This window comes from Rhinolophus ferrumequinum, chromosome 20 (assembly GCF_004115265.2).
Source record: "Rhinolophus ferrumequinum isolate MPI-CBG mRhiFer1 chromosome 20, mRhiFer1_v1.p, whole genome shotgun sequence".
NCBI lineage: Eukaryota > Metazoa > Chordata > Mammalia > Chiroptera > Rhinolophidae > Rhinolophus > Rhinolophus ferrumequinum.
In genome coordinates, this window is record NC_046303.1 from 42,586,352 (window position 1) to 42,610,827 (window position 24,476).

Sequence of the window (24,476 nt, forward strand, 5' to 3'; positions counted from 1 at the left end):
AAAATGAATAACAGGAATAGATTATATATCACATTGAATAAAAAAAAAATCCATATTTATATTATTCCTTCTACCACTAGTACTAGTATTACTGCTACTATCACTGCTACTACTACTGGTACTACTAATACCTAAATGGAAGGAATAGGGGAGAAGGAAATGCTCTCATTGACAAGAATGACAGCTAATAAATAAAGTATAGGAAATAAAAAAATAACTACTTTAAAACCAGCGTAGTACTACTTCATGCAAAATTAATCAAAGTATGCCGAAGCCATTTTGTGAAAATTGTTTGACAATAAGATGTTTACTCTGTCTCAAAGGCCACAACTATTTCTTTTGTTGTTATTGTTATATACAAAGAGAAGTTCTTCCTTTACACCACTTAACCAAGTTATGAAACTCACCACCAATCATGAAGCAAACTGATCATATGTTGCATGATATAATGCTCTGAATTGGACAAAATATCACCTATGCAATATCCCTGTCTTAAACTTGGTTTTATTCTTGAGAAAATAAAAAGACAAAATGAAATTAAAGAGCATTTGCAAAACAGTTGGTTTCGGTGACTCGAGAATCTCCTGAAAGATAAACACCAAAACAGAGCAAATGTGAGGAGTAGTACATGAGTATTCATTACATCATTATTTCCTGTGGAGTACATTTTTCAGAAGAAAATGTTGGGAAATACGTATGTCATTCTAAAAATTCTCATTTCTTTGGTGTCCCTAAGAGCCACTCATTTAATTTTTTATTTGATTTTCAAAAAAAAAAACAACTGTGTAATTTGCTGCATAAACTCATTTTAATGAGAAAGAAATTTGGCTGAAAAATAAAGATATTCTAATTTGAGATATTTAAATCTCTGATTTGTACAAATTTCAGAGTGCTTTAATTTTTATGTTGATTTTCATGAACTTATATGCTTATAAAAATGTTTTTGTTCTATCCTCCCTAGTATTCACTAGTTTTTTTGTATGTGTGTGTGTGTTTTTTTTCCATGTATTTACATTTAGATTGTTATCGTGGGAATGGCAAAAATTATATGGGCAATTTATCCAAAACACGATCTGGACTAACATGTTCAATGTGGGACAAGAACATGGAAGACTTACACCGGTGTGTAAATATATTTCTTTCAATAGTTAGTATGTAGTGATAACAGCAAATAGGTATATTCATGTACATTGCTATTTCTTTCCATTATTTGTATATCATTGTAAGCTAACAAAAGCATTAGTTTGATGATTCGTGGAACTCAATGTAATATTTTCTAAGTAGCAAACTTTTAAATAAGTTAGTCAATCCAGCACATATTTATTGAGCATTTACTATATGTTTTGCTCTGTGATAGGTGCCATGGGGAACAGTAACAAAAAGTGGACACACATTTTGGCTTCATCTTTGAGCAAGATACGGTCATATTGAGAAAACAATTATATAACTTGATAAGACAGTGTATAATTAAGTGGCAAAGCTCATGTTTCATATAGTACATTATATTATTATTTCTCATAATTAATTATTAATTGCTATTCATGAAAAATCAATAAGTTACCATTTTCATGTACATACATACCTTAATATCCAATCAACTACTAAAAACTTAGACACAATTCCTTGTATAGCCTGATTTTAACATATAGAATTTTTCTATAATTAAAGGAATGTATATGTAATTAGAAAAAAAATCTATATATTTCAGAGAATTAGACATTTTGACATTGGATATATTCACAGAAAAATAAGTTATTTTCCACTCGACCCTAGCAATAATGCTAATGTGATTGAAATTACAAAAGTATGAGACATAATTGTGACGTAAAACCAATATTTAATAAATATCCAAAAATATATGCACTAGACTAAGAGATAAAAATGTTAGTGTCATTTGATCAAGTACACAATTGCTTTACATGAGTTGTTATCTCATTTGGCCATCACAGTGCTATATGGAAGATATTTCTTTATGTGTGAATAAGAATTTTAGGACTCAGAGAAGTTGCGTCATTTTGTATCCAGTCCCACTTTAACTTAAAGCCTTCACTTTTTTCCAAAATGTACTAACTAGTGGATGATATTGTTTCAATTCATTTACTTCATAAACAGTGACAGTTCTAAGCAGTGCTCTCTGATATAAATAGGCAATTCACATATGTAAGCTGCACATGTACTTTTAAATTTTGTAACAGCCACATTTAAAGGAGTAAAAATCAACAGGCAAATTACTTTTAATAATATATTTTTTAATCCCACATATTTAAAGCTTCTTAAAATTTTAATATGTATTCAATATAAAAATTATTAATGAGGTCTGTTACATTTTTTCATATTAAAGCTTCAAAATCTGGTGTATTTTAACAATTATAGCACCTCTTAATTTGGACTAGCCACATACCAATTTCTCAGTAATCACATGTAGCTGGTAGCTACTGTGTTAGACACCATAGCTCTAGGACTTCGAAGATAAGCAGAATTCTGCACTCATTGATCTCACACTTTAGTATGGAATGCCAGAGAACAGGAAATGCCAAGACTATATTATAAATGCCAGGGGGAAATCACATATTTTATGCTGTGGAAAAACCCAAGCCTTAGATGGTCAGGAAGACTTCCTAGAAGAGACATTAGCTGGGACATACGTGATAAGTAGGAATTGGTAAAAGGAAATGTAGGCGGAAGAGTACCTCAGGCAGAAAGAATAGCTTGTGCAAATGCCCAAAGATTGAAGTGTTTAAAAATCAGAAATATTTTTAGTAAGGTTGAAACACAGTATAATTTGGTCAATGTCGACAGAGAAGGAATTCTCCAGTGGCAATGCCACGCAAAGCCCTATAAGCTGTGGTAAGAAGTTTCGATTTTATCCTAAGCATTCATTAAAGAATTTTAAGCAAGAATTGGCATGATTGAAATTAAATGATTTCAACATTGCTATTTTTAAAATTATTTTTACAAATCGAGTTTGGTGGATCTAGCTCTCATGGACTAATATGAGACAATTGTACCAACTCTGCCTTCAGTGATCTCACATTGGAAGGTCATCATTTTTATAGTGAAATTATTTACACCACAGAAATCAGTATGAACAACAAATAAAGACTCCCCTCAGGCACACCTCAGAGTGCCAGTTAAACATTTAGCAGCTTACTATTGGAAATATGTGACATATTTATTCAGGTATCACTGTGGTTATAATAATGAATTAATTGGGTTTGGTTTGGCTTATGGAAATAATTTAAAGTCATTTGGAGAAAATTTGTACAAAATTGATGCATGACTAAGTTGCGTGGTACCATTTTGGTTCAAGAACAAACTACACCTGAGTAAGGAGGTAATACAGCATGGAGGTTTTGAACATTGACTCTGGGAAGAGTGATGTATTCAAACCCCTGCTCTACTGCTTATAAGCCATGTGTCCTCAAATACAAAATAGCATCATCTTAGAGCCGGTTTCATTATGTTGGTCTAAGTTTCTATATGTAAATCACATATAATAGAATCTAGAACTTAGTAAGTACTATATATGCTTGTTGTTATTATTTCTCCAGAAAATGAACCTGAGTTTGGAAAGATAATCCAAGTTCCCACATCAAAACTCTTCTTGATTTTTAAAATGACATATTAATTACATTCAAACATTGTAGTAATGAATAATCCAAAACAAATCCAGTTAGATGTATAGTTTTCATGACGTAGGATAGCCATGTGGAATTTGACTCCATTAATGTCATTGAGGTAAATATAAATGTTGATGTTATATGAGGAGTCATGGTTTTATATAATAACATACAATATTTTTGCTTTTCTTTGTAATTTTGTTAAGATATAAAATAAGAAAGGCTAAATAAAGTATTACTCAGTTATCTATGAAAACAATTGTATTTTGTAACTCTATGACGAGTGGTATTTTAAAATGTAACTGTTTTGTTAGCACATTGTTATTAATTTTTCAATATATCTTATATTTTGTCATAGTGATTTGGCTAGTGATGCTTCAAGTGTTTCTGAAATATAAAAAAATACTTTTGCAATGGCTTATATTTTTTATGTATTTTAGAGCTTTGATCTATCCTCTGCTCTTTTGTTGTTAAGGTTTCTCCATTTCTATGCACAAGGGTATTGTTACCTTGCCACTGCAATTATTAAACTGAAGTAAAGTCACAAAATCTTTCATGTTATCTATGCTAATTATGCAGCCCTGTTCCAAATGCTTGAGTTAGAAAACATGCTTCCAAACCGTTAGAACAACAAACTAAATCTCAAACAAAGTAACCAAAATTTATACTAGTCGATGCATGCATTGTATCTATAATGAAAGTTATGTGTTAGGATTATATCATCTTGATGACATTTTGTTTTTTTTGGACAAAATAAGCATCTTGTGATATTCAGAGTTTATTGTTTATGCAGGCACATCTTCTGGGAACCAGATGCTAGTAAGCTAAATAAGAATTACTGCCGGAATCCTGATGATGACGCCCATGGTCCCTGGTGTTACACCGGGAATCCTCTCATTCCTTGGGATTACTGCCCTATTTCTCGTTGTAAGTATAATTAGTGATCTTTTTTAGATGACATATTTTAAATATACTGCATCGCCTTTAAATTGATACCTTAATCGGAGGTAGAAATAATATAGGAAGGCTGCAGCTGACCCCCAAGTGAGGAGGCACTCCAGAGAGCAACACACACACACACACACACACACACCTTTTTTCATTTTTCATCTAGACAAGGAGACATTCTGCTCACCATTTAAAGATTTCCCTCCCTTAGGAGATTCCCATTTGGAATCCAGAAACAATAAATGGCCGTGGTTCTAATATGACTGTTCTAGAACGACTTCTCCATGCCCCACCATGAATACTAGCTGTTCAGTCTCTGAATGTAGCCAAGCTCTCAGCAAAGCCCCCAGCCCACTAAGAGACCAACGAACAGACCTGAAATAGTGCTGATGGTGCTTCCATCATCTTCTGTCTTCTTTAGCCAACTAGGAAGCCTAGAGTATTCCATCCACTTCTCTGGCCCAAGGTTATTTTGTTAAAAGAGTATTAGTGTGTAAATTAAAAGATATATGTAAAATACATATGTCTGATATTCTTCATATAAAAGAGCTCCTATATATCAGTAAGAAAAAGATGAGATAATTCAGGATATAATGAAGAAAATGAATTTTCAAAAGTAAATATAATTAATAAACAAATGAAAGACGTTAAAGCTTAATAGTGAGAAAAATGAAACTATAAAAGCATAAGAAATAATTTCCACCTAGCAGGTTGGCAAATAAGAAAATGATTGTTAACACCCAATATTAGTGAGGGCCTGGGTAATCAATACTGTGTTACAGTTTGAAATGGTAACCCTGTCTGGAAGTAGATTGGGGAAACGTACCAGCATTTTTCAACCTCAGCACTGCAGCCATGTTGTGCTAGATAAATCTCGTGGAAGGCTGTGCTGTGCAATATAAGATGTTTAATAGTCTCCCTGGCCTCTTGCTACTAGATGTCAATAGCACCACCAATCACTCCAGTCATGACAATCCAAAATATCTCCAGATGTTGCTAAGTGTCCCCGTGGAGTGGACAAAATAACCTCCATTGAGATCCACTGATGTACAGCAATTGATAGTCAGATGGGACTATGTCCTCAGTACGTTATTGAGTGAAAAAGCCTTGTTATAAAGCTGCGTCAGCAGCATGGCTTCTTTGTACTATGCTACATATATCACAGCTCCATGTTATAGCAAACATCTTTAAACACTACGTTAATCTACCTTCTTTTTTCAAAAAGGACACACCTTTATAAGTTGAGTAAGAGTGTATTTTAAGACTGTTTTTTTGTGAGACAAAGCCAGTAGCAAGTACCTTGAAAACAGCAGCAAAAATACCCACTTTAAAAATTAGAGAGTAGATTGAAGAAATGATGTTTGCTGTAAAACATGAAATAAAAATACAAGTCTATGTTTTTTCTTCATGTAGGTCAAATTAAAGAGAGAATTTCTCACCTTAAGTGGAAACACTAGTCATGTCTCATGATATTTAGCATGAAAAGGGAAACTTCTTAAATACAGTGTTAATAAAGTGTATCTATAATTAAGACTTGGAACTTCCAAAACTATTTTTAATAAATTACCTATAATAATAAATATTTATGGTTGCAAAGAAATACTCTTTCATATTTTTATATTTTATTTCATCAGCTATAATCATTGCCTTTCAAATTAATTAGTGTTTCCCTGGTGTTCTACTTTTCCAATATTAGGGCTTCATAGGTCCTGAAAATGTTCTATAGAAGACATCTTTCAAGTTTTAACACTAAAACAAGCAAACAAACCTACGTCTCAGGCACACAAACTGTTTTTTAAATGGCTAAAGGATTATTTTTTTTAAATATTACTTTTACCTCATGGTAACTTTTCATGAAATTTCTATGATTAAGAATAATAGAGGCTAATATGAAACAAAATCAATGATCTGGCTTTTATAACAGGTTCTAATTCTTTCCCTACAGAATTCCAGATTTATAAAAATCACAGTAGCTTAACTTTAGCACATAGAGGAAAATGTTCCTGTAGACTCTAAGGGAACTGTGCTTTATATTATAACTCTAACTGACACAGGACTCAAATAATTTTAAAGTTTTCAAAACATTTTCAACTAACATTTTAAAACTAAAAGTTGTAATGTGAAGTTGAAAGTCTTCAAGGTGTTGTGTTTGATTAAATGCTATTGCAGATAACTCATTTTTATTTCAATGTATTCTGAACATTAATTTCAATAAATATTTTTACACTGTCATTTTTCTAACTCATATTTATAGCCAGGATTTATTTACATTTCCCACTGGTGAAAGGCTAATAACATTTATCTTTAGAAGATCTGAGTTCTTATTTATTTAACTGCACTGACTGTATAAGTCATTTTTGCACTGTATATTTGTCATACAAAACATTTAAGTTTTTATTCTTTTTTAAAATTGCGTACAAAATAATATTTAACATATATTTTAAGATTATTGTTATACTATATTTTAAGATTATTTTACATACAAATATGTAAAAATAAAACTGTAGAAATAACTATATTTGTCTATGCCCATATACACTCAATATATCTTTGAAAAATCTTGTTTTAACTACTGAGAGTGTATAGTTAGTTAAAAGCTTCAACTCTAGGTTCCTGGCTAAGAATTCTAGCTCTATTACTGTAAGTGCCTTGGGCAAGTAACATCCATTTCTGTTTGTATTTATTTATTATTTATTTATTTATTTATTCATTTATTAACAATTTGAAATTAAGCTCTATTGTATGCAAAGCCCTATATAATATGTTAGTTATACAGCAATATAAACAACATTTCTTACCTTCAAATTATTTTCAGTGTAGAAAGGAGACATTTATGTAAATACTTGCAAATGTAATCATTTAAGAAATACATATTAACATTAGATTATATAATGAGGATGGGAACATAGATATCTGCCTGGAGAAATATGTGATGTTCATAAAGTTTTGAACCCGAATCAAAAATTTAAGAATATATTAAAAGATTTCGTTTGTTTTCAGCAAGAGTTTGTATTTGATTCTGAGGCCATACAAACACTCACACACACACAAACACACACACACACACACACAGAACTACTCTTCCAGAGGTATAACTTTTACCATTGACCTGTTTTCCTTCTTTAAATTAAAGTTCAATCAATACAAAATAAGATTTGTGTTATATATAGTTTTTCAGATTGAGTACTGTGGTGGAGTTAGTGGTGGAAAAGCAAATGAGAAAAAGTGAGAATAGTATTTGATGGTAAAATGAAAAATGTCTAGAGAGCAGTTTTTTAAGGTTTTGCTCGTAGCGTGCAGCAGAAGTACCTGGGACGCATTTGAAAAATTCATAATTTAGCTTTCAACCCAGAATCTCCAGAAATCTGATTTTAAGTGGTATTTCAGCTTATTCTAAATTGTGAGAAATATTGGCTCAGAGGAAATGTGTATATATATATATATATATATATACACACACACACACGTATATATATAAAGCACTGACCTAAGCTCTAAGACAAAACCCTCCTCCAGGATAAGCTAAAGGGAAAGAGAAATTATAAAATTTATGTTCACCTTTTCCCTATTCATTTAAAATGTGTAGGTCTGGTAAATGAACTTAAGAAAAACTCTTTAGCAGGTATTAATTCTTTGGAGATTCTCCATAAATAGAAATTAAATTTGCATCTATTACAAAGAAATCCATATGCCATTATTGTTTTGTTGCCAGTTTATTTGAGCTCAGGGCATTTCCAGGGATTAACAACCAGCTGGGTCTAAACAGTACCTGACTAAACTCTATGCCATCAATTCAGAGCAGTCAGACATTAAAATGCAGGAAATGTTTCGTGCCTCATTCGTTACTGTGTAAGTATTTTCAAATCCTAGCATCTTCCAAGCCTCACTTTGTAGCAATTAAGCCCCAGTAGGGAGGTTGTGAAAAAGGAGTGAGTTATGTGGTTTTAGTCAGAATTAATTTCCAGTTTCTGGTGTTCTCTTTTTTCCATACTCTTTTTTTAATATCATCTGGGAAAAACAATCTTTGAAACATTCTAACAAAACAAAATTATATTCTGTTATCACTCTTTTTCCAATGATAACATTGATTTGTATCTTCTGGAATTTTTGAAGTTGTCCGAAGCCTGTGAAGTTTCAATTATACTCAATCATATTTTTTAAAAAAGTAGTTTTCAGAAAAAAATATAAATGTGCCAAATTACAGTAAAGAGCAAACAAACCATAGTCTATCTATATGAATGGCACAAGCAAGCAATAGTGAGCATTGGCGCTATTTAATGAAATGTTCCTTGTGTACAATGTTGGGCATCTTTGTAGAATGAGGCCACTCCTTGAGGCAGCCAGTGGAGTCTCCTGTCATAAAACGGACCTTTTCCTCATATCACCCGATACCAGAAGGCATGTGTATTCAATATTGTCCAGTAAAAGTGATACATAATTACTCAAAAGAGTACTATGACATTTTATCTTTGAATAAAATGTCAAGAATTTTAGTAAATTATCCAATTCATGGATATTTGAATTTTAATATATAGCTTTGGTTGTATATAACAGAAATATGTATCTACCAATTATGCCTATATGTATATACTTATTTTTACAGGTGAAGGTGATACTACACCTACAATAGTCAATTTAGACCGTAAGTAATATTTCAAAATATACAGTATATTTGAGTCTCTACTGTCAGAAATGTCATTATTTTCTTCATAGAAAAATATCTCTATATTAACTTCCATCATAAAAGTAAATTAATCTATTTATTTTTATTTAATTTTTTCTATGTGCATATGTAATGGGGTTACAAAGGCAACTGCATAATAAATACCAAAATTCAATTCTCTATCAGAAAATAGATGTTATAGTTAACTTTGAGAAAGCATTTATATTGCTTTTAATTTCAGGCAAAATGTATATATGAGTCTTCATTTCCTTTAAATTAAACAAAGATGAAAAAGTCAAAATGAAACCTGAAGGTTGCAAAGTTAGCAGCATCTCTATCATGCTCTGTCTTTAAAGCTCTTTGCACATTCTACTAGGCAAAGGGTGACATAATCTGACAGATTCAGTTAATCCTGAATTTAAGGAAATCTGTTGAAAGTTGCATGTTTTTAATTTTTACATATTTCTTGGGCTAAAGGAAGTTATTCAAACGTTTTGATTTAAAAGACCACCTGCTTTGTTCCAAGCTGAGGAAACTATTGGAAATCTGTTTCAGACCATGGGCAGGAGTAGAAAGGATAAGGCAAGGGACACAGTGGAAGGTCAGGAAATGTTTACTTGAAAGAATTCTGTACTGTGTCATTTGGATATAGTGATTTAGACATAATAATGTCGTTTGGATACAGTTTCAGTAAATATAGTGTTGGTAACCTCTTTCAAAATGGCTCTGAATTTTTACTTTACAATTTCAGAAGTAATAAACCAAATATCGTTTTTTGTTTTTTTTCACTCAAGCTATTGATTTCCATTGACATTGAGAAATAACTGCTATAGTTAATAGTGTTTCATTTTACATTGAGGCTGGTGAGGGAAATACAATTAGCATTAGATCTGAAGAACTTGTACGTAGTGCTGGGTGAGCAAAGCCACTGTCACTGTCATGGCAACGCTGTTAACCTTGAGCTGATCCGTTTTTCTGTGTTACTCGTCTACCTAAATGAGGATAGCAAACATTTTGGGCCTGATTTGGCTCCATAGTGATAAGATTTACTTTCCCTCCCCCCCCCCAAAAAAAATGCTCTACTGACACAATTACAATAGTTACATTTGTCTAGTTACCACTGCATTTAAGAAAGCCGAGAGGAAGAGTATTTCAAAATGTTTTTGTCAAAATGTTATGTTTTGTCCTCTTTGTAGATCCTGTAATATCTTGCGCCAAAACAAAACAACTGCGAGTTGTAAATGGAATTCCAACACGAACAAATGTAGGATGGATGGTTAGTTTGAAATACAGGTAATTATTAACAGACACAAATCATATGTATTTGGCTTATTTGCAAAAGGCGTATTCCCAGCAGTATGGCCATATGTGGTCATGCAGGTTGTGCCCTCCAGATGGGCAGCCATAGGAGATGGGCACAGGAGGGTGCTGATGACACTCTGCTTGCCAAAGAGCCCTAGATTTTGCAATTTTTGCCTCCAGAGATAGTGACTTGAAATGTTCACAAAGGTCAAATGTGTGTTGGCATTGTTTTACATGTGATACAATTTCTGATTAATCAAAAGACAACTATACAGAGAACTTATACTCTGATATTGCCATACTAGTTATAATGCATATGTTATTATAATAATTTCCTAAACTAGGATATTTTGACTTTATTTTCTAACATGCCTACGCATGATCTTATCAGAAATTTTGTATTTGTTTATAATTTTTTACTTTTTTCATTGTCATACTAATAGCAATAATTTAAATTCTAGAATATGTTATCATTAAGAAAAATATTCACAGACAACACTGATGGTTGCATAGCTTGTTTATTATAATATTCAGTACGGATAAAAAAATCTTGACTATTCTTGTCTATTTCTCAGTGCTTTTAAGAATCAATGACATGTTCTATGTAAAATCACTGCAAAATATACTGTTGTTATTAAGCTTACTAATTAAGCTTAGTAACAATATTACAAGAATTAAATATTGAAAATGGGAGTTAACTTAAAATCTGATCTTAAAATTTTCTACATATATTATACTACATATATTACATATACTACATATATTACACCATATGGTAATCAGAATGTTAAAATATCCTTTTCAACATCTAACTCTAGTGGAACCTCATCACATAACATACCCAAAAATTCACCTGAATTCTAGCCACATTTTCCCTTGTTTTCAAGACACCCTATGTTGCTTCTTACGAGCCACTGTGCTGCTGTTTCTACTGCATGTGGTATATTTTATACCTGGAAAATCCTTCTCATTCTTCAAATACCAACTCAAATATCTCCTGTTTGGGGAAACCCTCCCTGTTCCTTTACCTCTAGCCTCCTAGAGTAAAGTAAGAAAATATAAATTTTATACAATTAAATCACAGTGATATTAAAGTAGAATAAAGACAACTTACGACTGAATTTCTTTTATGAATAAGCCAATTCTTAGCAAACATAGAATTTATATCCACTGATATACACCAAGTAGAAGATGGCCTAAAATTCTCTTTTAGTTTGTCTTTCTTTCGAAGAGTAAATCATCAAATTTTATAAATATGTATGTTGAAAGTATAGTGTAGCTCTCCTAGGTGTGTAATACTGAAATAGAATTTTGAAACTCACCAGAATATTAAAGCTAATTGTGCATTATGAAGATTTAATGAAACTGTAAAATTTAGGGGGAGTGTTTCATTTTCTTTATTATAGAAAACAGTTTAAGAATCCACGTCTCTGAATTAGTGATTCTTTGCAAATCTCATAAATCTAGGAAAAAAAGAGGCATGCATTTCTGAATTTATTATTACCAATAGGAGATTACACAAGGATAGCATTTTGAAAGTCTCTATGAAGAAGCAGGTGAAACTGTTTTTCATCAGATCAGAGTACTACAAACTTTTAGAAAAAAATAGTTTTTCTTTAAATCCAAGTTCTTAGTAACAGCAGCTGTTTAGTTATTCTTCCAAAACACATACTGAGAGGAACAGAAATTAAAACTCAATATATACTCTTATCCTCCTGTGTGGTACAAGCCATAAATGTGGTCTTAGTCTGGGAAATTTCTTCTATTACTCTCTCAAGCACTGAACATCTGTACTCATTGGAAATGTAAATTGTGAAATGTTGTACTTTTTTCACATCTCTGCCAAAAATAATGGATTTACAGATTTGGGATATCATCAAATAAATGTACTAGTATTTATTATTCTCTACAAATATTTTATAATTTCCTAGATGATATGTCTTGCATAATTGTCTTAATTTTATAAATGAAATAATATATTGCTCATCTTAATCTGAACAAATTTACTTAAACTCAGTAATATTATAAATTAACATATCAAAACCAAATAATGGTAATGAAAGAAGGAGGTAGTGTGCAAATTTTATATATCACTACCACCACATGTTTTTTAGGGTTTAAATAAAAACTCAAATTTGCATTTTTCATAATCAAACACTGAATTTAAAATAAGTCTACATTGTTTCTGTTGTTTGTGTTTTTGTTCATTCTAATTATCCTATATTTGTAGCACATACTGTCACAATGCAGGGATCTTGGTGTGTAGTGACAGGGTTCCTTTTACAAAAACAAAGTTGATTTCATAAAATTGTAATTACATTATGAAGAAAAGTGCTAATAACTATAATCACCAAATATCTTTCTGATACATAAGGATTACTCCTTTTATTCTAGTTGGGTTAATTTCTACATTTTTCTCTCAGTTGAATTTATTTTGAACAAACGTTGCCATAGGTTTTGCATTAATTGGCAGGCAACCTTCCTGAACAGATGTTACTTGTTTCTCTTTCCTCTTTCTCAAAGAAATAAACATATCTGCGGAGGATCATTGATAAAGGAAAGTTGGATTCTAACGGCAAGACAGTGTTTCCCTTCACGGTAAAGTGTTTCTGAAACCAATTATTTGTTTTGAGCATTTAAAAATATGTATGGCTTTCACTTAGCTTTTAGGTTTAGAATGTGTATTCATTTAACAGAGTTTTACCAGCATGGGGTAAACAAATTAATTTATTTTTCAGATTTAGCTAACAAAACTTTCTTTGATTTAATTAATATATACTTACTGGGTAATACTTCCCACAATTGGCATTACTCTCGTTTGGGGGAAAAATTGCTAGAATTACATAAATAGTTTTTACTCCAACCTCCTCATACTTGCACTCTATATTTTTAGACAAAAATTATTTTTCTAAATTCTCAAAAAATTTCTTTCAATCCTCATTTCTACTTTCTTATGTAGAGCCAGCCTCAGAATCATCCTGGGAATAATTTGCAATGAAAATTAGCCTAAGGAAAATATATAGAGGCAACATTTGTAAGCTTACTTGCTGATTCTCATCAAGTTTACGCTGATTTTGTTAGTATAGGTCTGCAAGCCCCATTAAGAAACCAAACATACACAGCTGAGATAAAAAGGATAATTTGCAGTAATATTATACTTCACGTGATGTGGTTTACCTTAAAATTTTTCACAAATAACTTACTCTCTAGCAACCATAATCAAAAGTTTTTTGAAATAGCCATTTAGATTTTCACAAATTCATAGATTCTTCCTACGTTTATGTGTTTGTAGCAGTCAGAATTTCGCATGACAAATGTGTTGCTGTTCATTATACTTTGAATCAAATTCTAAATTTAGGTAATTTATCTGTCCTTATAAGCTAAAATAACAATATGTGTGAATAGTATTGTACAATTTAAAATTAGGTTTTGCATTTTGATTTTTTATTTAGAAACAAAGACTTGAAAGATTATGAAGCTTGGCTTGGAATTCATGATGTCCATGGAAGAGGAGACGAGAAACGCAAACAGGTTCTGAATGTTTCCCAACTGGTATATGGGCCTGAAGGATCAGATCTGGTGTTGCTGAAGCTTGCTAGGTTAGTTCTTTTAAAAGGTTTTGTATTTTTAACCGAGACTGGAATTGTTGAAGCTTTTTCTTCAGCTATGTGGCTATTCTTTCTCTCTCATGTGGTTTTATTATAAAAGCATATGTCACATGTTTCATATGTGTGTGTGTGTATGTGTGTGTGTAAACACACGCACACATTGAGGCATTTTCAAAATTTTCTAAAATGAATAAATGAAGTTGGACCAATGGTCTAATCAGCCTGCTCTAAAACCAAAGCTTACTGAGCAATGATTATATGATAACTTTAACTGGTAAGCTAATGATTAAAAGAAGAGCAGTGACCATTTATTCTTAAATATCAGCAAATAACTCATTTCTCTACCACCTACTATTGTGTTTCCCCGAAAATAAGACCTAGCCGAACAATCAGCTCTAATGTGTTTTATGGAGCAAAAATTAATATAAGACCCGATATTATATTATATTATATTATATTATATTATATTATATCATATCATATTATATTACATTATACCAGTCCTATATTATAGTAAAATAAGACCAGGTCTTGTATTAATTTTTGCTCCAAAAGATGCATTAGAGCTGATTGTCTGGCTAGGTCTTATTTTCGGGGAAACATGGCGTAGATTTCTGCATTATATATTAGACATTCCCTTTTTCTTCCATCTGTTTTAAGACATAACCGTTTATTCTCTCTAAATGTCATTAAATATTAACAATACATTTTAACATATTAATTTTCTGTTGAATCCAGTCAGAGTACTACACCATGTTTTCTCTTTTCAGACCTGCTGTCCTGGATGATTTTGTTAGTACAATTGATTTGCCTAATTATGGATGCACAATTCCTGAAAAAACCACTTGCAGTATTTATGGATGGGGCTACACTGGATGTAAGCTATTTTTAAAAAGATAAGGCGATATCATATTTATTTTATACAAAGATAGTATTTGTTTCTGATTTTTGTCACCTTATCCTGTGCTCATTAACTGTACATTTTTTGCCCTAATCTAGTGATCAACTCTGATAATCTATTACGAGTAGCCCATCTCTCTATTATGGGGAATGAGAAATGCAGCCAGTATCATCAAGGGAAGGTGACTTTGAATGAATCTGAAATATGTGCTGGATCTGAAAATATTGTAACAGGACCATGCGAGGTAAAAAGGGAGTTTTTTTTTTTTTTTTAAATAAGGAGTATGTGATGAATAGTACAGTTTCTCATGTTTGTTTTGTCTATTTTTCTCAAAAATCACTGTGCACCAACATGTTCTAAGAGGAATTAGGAAAAAATAACTCTGTATTTTCCTTTTATATTTCTTTTAACAGTGAGGCTATCCATTTTATTACCAGCAAACTATGATGACAGTTATCTCTCAATAAAATAAACTAATACAGCCAGAACTCTAAAGGATAGCTGTTCTAATTAGAACTACACAATATGAATTTGATACAATAGCTTGCATTGTTCTATTTATGTGATCTTCCCAAATTCTCCCTTAATGAACTATATTAATAATTTTACTAAGAAATACAAACCTGGTTTTAAACTTTTAAATGTGTTTTTGGTTAAGCCAGTGTGTATATGTCTATGTGTGTGTTAACAAATTCTATTTAAAAAAAAACAAAAGGTCAAAGTTGTGAATGTAAGAGCTTGGACACTGTCATTTGTTAGGCAACTGTTCTTTCACTTTGGCAGTGTTCCTATCCCTGTTTTACATAGACAAGCTGTTCAACTGTTATTTTAGATGTATTTTGAACATAAGAGACATGCTCTCCAATCCGGAGAGCTGTGGAATTATAGAATATTATGTGTAGCAAAGCATAGAATGAGTTCAATAATAGTGAAATGTTCTTTTGACATACAGAAAATGCCCTAAGAATAGAGCATAAATATGTACTGAAATGCTTGTGTTTTATATATATATACATATATATATATACACACACACATATATATATGTAGATATATATATATATATGTATATATATATACATATATATATATATATATATATATATATTATATATCTGCGGTTTATTCCTGAAAGCAAAAACAATGTTTAATAAGTTAAATATTTTTTTAGAACAGCTTTAAATGATGTGGTTAGAAACAGATTATGTGTTTATAACCCCTTTTAATTTTTTCCCCCCAGTAAGTCAGCATTACTGTAATCATTATAACAAGTGAAAATCTGCTAGGAGAAGGAATTTTTCCTTCCTTCCTTCTTTCCTTCCTTCCTTCCTTGCTTCCTTCCTTCCTTTCCTTCCTTCCTCTCTTTTTCCCTCCCTCCCTCCTTCCCTCTCTCCCTTCCTTCTGTCCTTCCTTCTGCCTTCCTTTTTTGCTTTTTTCCTCCTTTCTCTCTCCCTCCCTCCTTCCCTTCCGTCTTCCCTCCTTCCTTACCCTAAGATCCCTGTAAGCATGAAGTTCTGAGATATAGCAATAACATCATCTTTAGTGAAAGTTTCCCAAAGTGAACTGCTTTGAAGAGATCATATCAGTAATCATTGGTGCTTTTATTTAAAAACCAAATTTATTAACTTACATGGCATAGTTTATATGAAGTCTGTTAGAATAAACTGTTTTTCTTTACTGTTTTATCTTCTACTTTACCCTTGCTTTGATTTTTTTCCGCTTTCATAGAATATTGATAGGTCTCTTCTTTCTACTTGTATTATAGAAGTAAATTTTTCAGTAGTTTATTTTCATCTTGTCTGATCACTGTTGTGGGAAAATTAAGATAGTCCCAACCACTCTTCTTCATACAAGGATGTCAAAAACATGTCATCACAATCTTAGGAGGCTACATGGTGCATGGAAGTGATGCAGCACATTTGTAATGATTATATACAACAATGTGTATAGATATATATGTATATAAAAATATACACACAAATCAATCTATTCATCTTTCATCTATCCCCTATCTATAATTCATGATACAACAGGGTTACTATATAAAAATTGCAATAAAATCATAGGCTGCCTTCTTAGCCGGTATAACTATATTAACTACTAATAACAACAGTAAGTGCAGAAACATTCTTTCCTTATGCCTGGAACAGCAATTTCTAAATATTAAATAGGATCATTTTATCAACTACCAGTTTTTATTTCACTTGTTAAGATCATTTAAAGGGCAGGGTTGGAGGAAGGGAAAAAAACATTTTAGAAATAAGAGAATATTTAAGGCAGTTTATTCATTAAAACTGTGTGACTACCTGTGAGGATTTTGTACTTTCATTTTTCTACATTTTCCAAATTTTCTATGTTGAGCATATTTTGAACATCAGAAGAAAATCAAAATAAACATAAAATCTATCTTCTTAAATAGCTTTTAGTTGGTTATGGATTAGTATGCATTCAAAAAGGCAAAACCCATTTTAAAAGATGAGTGAATATTTTGGAAAATATGTCATTCATAAAAAAATACTACATATGATAGAACACTGAACTTTTGTACTTATCTCTGTCTTACTTGGCTAATTCAATAGAAAGATAAACAATGGTCTAATACATCAACTTTATGTCTTCATATTTCAGTTGCAGTTATTCTCTTTTTCTGTATATATGTACCTTTAAGATACAAATCTATATAGAAAATGTTTATGAATTATTAATTTTTTATTTCTAAAATAATACTTTGTTGTTGCTATTGTTACATGTCTTTTCCCTAGGGTGATTATGGTGGCCCACTTGTTTGTGAACAACATAAAATGAGAATGGTTCTTGGTGTCATTGTTCCTGGTCGTGGATGTGCCATTCCAAATCGTCCTGGCATTTTTGTCCGAGTAGCATATTATGCAAAATGGATACACAAAATTATATTAACTTATAAGGTACCACAGTTATAGCTGGTGTAACTGTGACTGAAGCTTCCATCAAAACAACTCTCTTTTACATGAAGATTCAGAGAACATGGAATTAAAATGTCACATAAAACAATCCTAAGACAACTACTTGAGTGTCATGTTTGTTAAGATACTCATTAATATTTATGCGTGTTTTCTTTTGTTTGTCAGTGTTACTTTGTAAATGTTGAAGTGACTTAAGGTACATGCAAGTGTAGTAACATATCTCCTGAAGATACTTGAATGGATTAAAAATGCAAAGGAATTGGGTGATAAAAGACTTAATGGAAAAGATCAATTAATCTCTCTACGCTGCTTTCCAAAGTTAGTTTCTTAATAATGAATAAACCATAACTTAAACATTATTTTAATCTCACAAAACAATTTATACCTTGTTTCCTTAAAGTGTTACTCAATATTAAATTATATCACCTTTCATATGCCATACATTATATTTCATTTGTTTCTCCTTACCATGTATCCTGTAATACTGGTACATATACATTTTACAAGAACATGTACCCATATACACATGCCTGGGTAAACATGTGCATGCACTAGAGTTCAAATTGTGGTGTATCTAATGTAACCCTTAAATATTCTGAAGGTGTGTACTTATAGATTTTCCTTAAGAAAAAAGAATAGAAATTTCTGAAAACCAGTAGAAATATTAAGGAAAGGTCCAAGATAGAAATGACTAGCTCATCCTCCATGTATAATCTGCAGATTACCTCTACTGGTTAGCATTTAAGGTGTGTTCATGACCCACAAAATTAAATAACATCTAATCTAGGTGGTTACTTATATTTCTCATCCTAGTTAGTTTTTGTAGTTTCTAATTCTTAAAGGCAAGAGGGTAATATGTGTATTAGTATTATTTATCTCCTCCAAATTTAGGGATACTTTTTAATGCAAGATCGTTTTTTATCTATTTTCCTAAAGTATTCTTTTTTTTAATTCTTAGATAAATATGTAACTGAAGTTTAAAATTGTTTATGTTTTTAAAATGTACTTAAGTACATTAATTCTATGACTTGCAGCTGTGATTGACTTCTAGCTTACCCTCCTTAATTTTTAAAAATTGTTTCAGAGGAAAATTTCCACATCCCCAAAGATTTGCAAATAGCCCTTTATCAAATTATGCATTAAAGTGTATATTGAAGAAAAAAAATAACAATATTTTTTCAACCTAGAAGTCTTTTAGCCTAATAAAACTTTAATCAAGCAAAGGAAAATGTATAGGGAAAGAAAATGGCTTGTCTAAACTCTGTATTCAATTATTATTATTTTTTAAGTAGAGTTGAATCTCCTGAATGAGATATTTTAGCAAGATATCTTCATTTTGTCTTACTTCATTTTACATAGATCTTTCCTAATGCGATGGGAAATATTCATTCAAATTTTGTACTCTGTATCATCATAGCCAAATTATCATATTATTATATTTTGTATTTGTCATGATTAGCTAAAGATCATGTATTTGTCATGAAATGAAATAACAGAGTAATATCATAAGTTCCGAATTTTTAAAATATCTTCCTGTACAAAAAAAAATCTTAAAACATAATTATTTGAATGATTTAAATCCAGTATTCCCATTTCTCTAACTCGTTTTTCTTGAAAGATCTCTATTAAGGCCAGGGATTTTATTAAAGGGTTAAAAACAACACCACCAATAAACCATCAGACATGGTATATAAAGTAGTTCTCTCTTTGGAAAGTTTGTAATAGACAGAGGTGGGTGGAATTGACAATGAAAACAAGATCAACAAGATCCATATGATTTTACGTGGTAGGACAGGGTATAATCATGTTTTTTCTTCTAGTGAAAAATACTATTTCCTGGGCATTCTTTTCTTAATAAACTACAAAAAAATGAAAAATCCAATTTATCCAAAAATCATTTCATTTTGAATCATGGACAAAAGTATCTTTCAAATTAGAAGTTTTCAATGCTATTTTTGTTTTGGCTGTTTGACTGATGGTTATATGCTGTTATAATTGTGGACATTTTCTTATGTCTACCAGGAATAGTAATGTCAATTTAAACTGTTTGTCATAATGCCTCTGCTGTGCAGAAGGAATAATAATCCTTTTGTATACTTCTTTAATTTTATTGTAAAATATGTAATGACTTTTACCTATTTGCTGTGGGCAGGTCCTCGGTAAAACGGTTTATATTGAATCAATCTCTAGTATTAACAGGCTCTGGCTTGCTATCTAAGTGTTTCAAACTATGGGAAAATCGAGACACTGGAAGGCAAGAAAAATAACAATAATGGTATATGATAGCAAAATTGTATTTCACTTATTCCTGTGAATATTTTTTGTTGGTACCAATGGTACTGTACAAAGTGAATGTTATAGCCACAACATTCTCTTGGAACAAAACAAAAAACAAAAACAAAAAAACAAAACACTGTCAAGAAGTGAAAAATGACTGTGAGGCATGTTCTTATTGGTTCAAACATTTCTTTTTTTAAAAAGAAATACTGGTTTTGAAATATAAAGATTATGAGGTAAAGAATTTTAATAAGATCTCATACTAAAAAATTTTAATTGATTTACTGAGGTTCAAAAATTGATCACTTTCAAACAATAATATCCCATATATATATAGATAACCTCATTTGAAAAATAAAATTAATTTGAATAAAAAGACAGTCTTTGTGTGGATAAATTACTTTTCATGATAAAGTCCAAAAATAAGTTATCTTTCAACATTCAACTGAGTTTTGAACTAAGAATTTACTAATGAAAAGGAAATGTTAAAATTTTCTGGACCTTATAAATCTTGACAGTGTAATTTTAAGTAAGTTCATTTCCATTTGCACAGAAAGTTTCTGTCTTTAGGAAACTGAAAATGGAATACTGTGGATGTTATGACTGTTTGTGTTGTGTGTAAATAGGAAATTGATAAGCTGTCTATCGAGTGGTATAGCAGGATGCTAACCCAAAAAGGGAACACTGTGGTTATGACTTGTATATAAAGAGTCTGTAGTTAATAAAGTTGTTATTTTTATAACCATGATTATATTATTATTATTATTAATAAAACATTTTTATCAAAATGATCCCCTTCTCTTACTATAATTATGTATATGGGCATATTTGAATCTGCTCATTCCATTCCATTATTTGTCTACACAGGCACCGTCCTTAAACCATATAGTCCTAAAAATACTTTCTATGTCATTTCACCAAATTACAACACTTTCATGTAAAATTCAGATTAAATGTATTATTCTAGGCAGTCTATATTTTTCTTTTGCCCCTTACATTTACAAATATCCCCATTGCATGTGTTGTTTAAGAAAGGTGAAATTTAAAAGTAACTTTAAGATAAAAATACTATTTGTAGCAATTTGGACAAAGTTTACAGTACTACGAAGCATATGTTATTGCCTAAACACATCAAAGCAAGACAGAAAATACTGGGCAAAAGAAAGACATTTCTACTTTATATAATTCAAAAGACTTGTGAGATTATAGGTTACTTATATGTATATTTTTGCCTCAAAAAAGTAAACGTCAAACAAAACCTATCAATATGACATCATCTTACTCCAGACTAACTTTGGGCCCTTATCTCTCCCAAATAATCCTGAACACTCATCACTTTCTTTTCATCATTTTGAACCTGATTTTGCATTGAAACTTCATGCCTGCATTCGAACAGTCCCTGACAACATCGGGCTTTTCTCTAACTCCTGAAAACCGTCAAACGTCTTGTAATGTCCCTCGTGAATCCTTCCTTAGCTTCCTTATCTAGAAATCACTTCCTCAGCTTACTGCAGGGTTTGCTGGAGCTTTCTTTACACTTGTTATAACAGTCTGCCTATGACTACATGAGATCTGTTTCATTTTGTTTTGCTTTGTATTTAATGTCAAGTCCACCTCCACCCAGTTTGAGCTCCTGGAGAAATCAGCAATGTCTTGTTATTAATATTTATATATTCTTCATTTTGCTCAGTGCTTTACATATCATGAAACCCTATATATTTTATAATTATTAATATTCTATAAGTCATCTCTTTTAAGGTTTATCAGTATAACCCAAGATTTGTAAATTTTTGTAAAAATCATGCAGCTCTCTCTTTTTGAGTGTTAAGAATTGTAGGATTTTGTATTTGAATCTTTTTCAAATACAAATGCAATAGTATTTTGTATTTTCAAATACAAATAGTACGACTATTTTTAAGTGGTTTCTTGTCATTAAAGCATGTAGCTGGAAAAGAGAAATTATTAACTTTAAAGAGTTTATACATTTATATTTGTAAACGTGGTTATTAAAAATAAAAATGGAAAACTGGATTTTAGTTTGCTAATGGCTACAAATGTTTACTTCATATAAGCTAATACAGTGTAGATTATGTTGGTGAACATTTCCCATCTGAGTTTCCTGCATGAAGTGTTGAGGTCATAACACTAAGGGGAAAAGGATCATATCAATTAATTAAATATATTATGAGTCAATAATAGTCCACTCATTACTTGTGTGCAAATATGCCATGTTCTGTGAATTCAGAAGTTTCACAATATTGTGACTCAATTAACAAAATGTTTTAATATGATGAGTTTTCTTAACTGAGAGAAACCAACTTGGGTAACATGTTGCAATGGAATGAAATGAAGAAAAGGCAGATGGATCTTTGTATTATTTTCTTCATATATTTTTAAAGCTTTACAAAGATACTGTCCAGTTTCAGACCTCTGATTTTTAGGTGGCTAAAATCCAACTGCACTGATAGTTTAGAATACCTGTATTACTATACCCTAAAACAAAGAGTTTATATCCTATAGAGTGAAAATAATGAGTAATTTAATAAGTGGAAAATTGACACTATGGAATGATAAAAGTGATTAAGGATTTTTAAAGTAGAGAAGAGAAGGCGCACGTATGATTTAATATCTTTCTTAGGTTGTTGCAAGAGAAAATTCTCAGTTCCTTCTAGTTAAGAGAGCAAGAATTTGGGAAAAATAAGATTGATATTTGAGTTAGATAATTTTGGTACCGGGTAGAACTTCATAATTCTGAAGGCTCCAGAATACATAAATTAATAAGAAAACTCATGGACTCTCTTACTATGGACATTTCTTAAAACAGGAAATATGCCTTCAATGACTTAGGAAGCTTTACCTGAACTGTTCTTTAGTGGCACACCATTCTGCAGGATACGTAAAAGCTGTGCTGAGAAGAACAAAATATTCAGGGCTTGAATAAATTTTAGGTATGCTGAGATGCTTTATGTAGGTCACTTTGCTGCAGAATTGTCCAGGACCTTGGATGTTCACGTGTATTTTGAAGCTCCATGAGGCAGTACGGTAGGACATAGTCTACAAATTTACTGAACAGAACCCCCTTAAAATTATGGAGACAATATTTACACCTTGAGCATTAGAGTTCTGCTAAATACAGTTCCGGAAATTCTGTTATACTTATATTCTGTTATACTTATTTTACATGTTATACTTATTTTCTGAATCAGAGGCAGTGGTAACTACATAGTTTGAGATTTCTATTATCTTTTATAAGCTACAATATTTTTTCTTTTCTACAAAAATATATTCTGAGAATTTTATCTCCTGAATATATATGGTATCTCTCACGTCTCCATCTCCAGCAATCTTCCCATTTGACAAATTTTTCCAGATCAATTTTTTGTTTGTTTTTACATGATTTATTCCTTCATACTGAATTTGAGTAAAACTTAGACACTTAGGAAGAGTTAAGGCATATTTTTCTTGACATATGTGTACCATCTGCTTGACCTCTCATATATCATTAATGTAAAAGCAAAAATATAACAGAAATGTGAAAGTGATACTATTTACCACCTAAAGATGGAGGAAAAAAAGAAAATAAGTTAATATGTTTTTCCACCTTAGTAGCCTTCACAATATCCCTTCAACTGCTGAAACTTCCAGCTTTGGAATGTTCATGGGGGAACTAAGGAAAAAAAGATAAGTAAAGATTATTTAAAAAAAAAAAAAAAGTAGAACAGAGGAAAAAGAAGAAAAACAAAACCTGAAGGAAAGCTGGAAAAAGTTTTCTGGAGGTGTTTACATATCCCCATTTGTAAGGTCAACAAAAAGATATAAAGCATTATTCTTTATTAGCCCTTTTCTTCTTAGTCACAACCATTTGTGCTTCACTAATCCTTTTGTAAACACTAAATATAATGAGTCATCCTAAAATTAACAGAGTATGAGTATAAATTGCCTACATTCACAGTCAGTGTCCCATTTTTATTTTTTCAACTTCTCCATTCCTTTTTCACTTGCTTCCTCCATCAATTACATCTTACCTGTGACGCAAAGTAAGAGGAAAAACATAGAGCTTTCTCTGTATTATTGCAATGTTGCTCTCTAAATATTACAATGACCTTCTCACATTCAAGGACTTCAGCATCTTTCTACTGCCAAAACTTACAGGTGAACTTGGCTAGAACTTCAAGGAAACTCAGTGGGAAAAAACTGAAGTACCAGGTGGAGAGC

At 31.2% G+C, this 24,476-nt stretch overlaps 1 protein-coding gene across 2 annotated transcripts in view; it reads left to right on the forward strand.

The window, feature by feature from the left end:
- The window catches only part of HGF (hepatocyte growth factor), a 70,952-nt gene extending 49,950 nt beyond the window's left edge, over positions 1 to 21,002 (forward strand). For both annotated transcript variants that reach the window (XM_033088901.1, XM_033088900.1), the window contains exons 11-19: positions 1,020 to 1,122; positions 4,414 to 4,547; positions 9,172 to 9,210; positions 10,428 to 10,524; positions 13,057 to 13,131; positions 13,986 to 14,132; positions 14,912 to 15,018; positions 15,141 to 15,286; positions 17,805 to 21,002. In XM_033088901.1, the coding sequence (XP_032944792.1) occupies positions 1,020 to 1,122; positions 4,414 to 4,547; positions 9,172 to 9,210; positions 10,428 to 10,524; positions 13,057 to 13,131; positions 13,986 to 14,132; positions 14,912 to 15,018; positions 15,141 to 15,286; positions 17,805 to 17,981 (1,025 nt within the window). In that variant the 3' untranslated portion in view covers positions 17,982 to 21,002. The remainder of the gene's footprint in view (positions 1 to 1,019; positions 1,123 to 4,413; positions 4,548 to 9,171; positions 9,211 to 10,427; positions 10,525 to 13,056; positions 13,132 to 13,985; positions 14,133 to 14,911; positions 15,019 to 15,140; positions 15,287 to 17,804) is intronic.
- Positions 21,003 to 24,476: the final 3,474 nt, after the last annotated feature.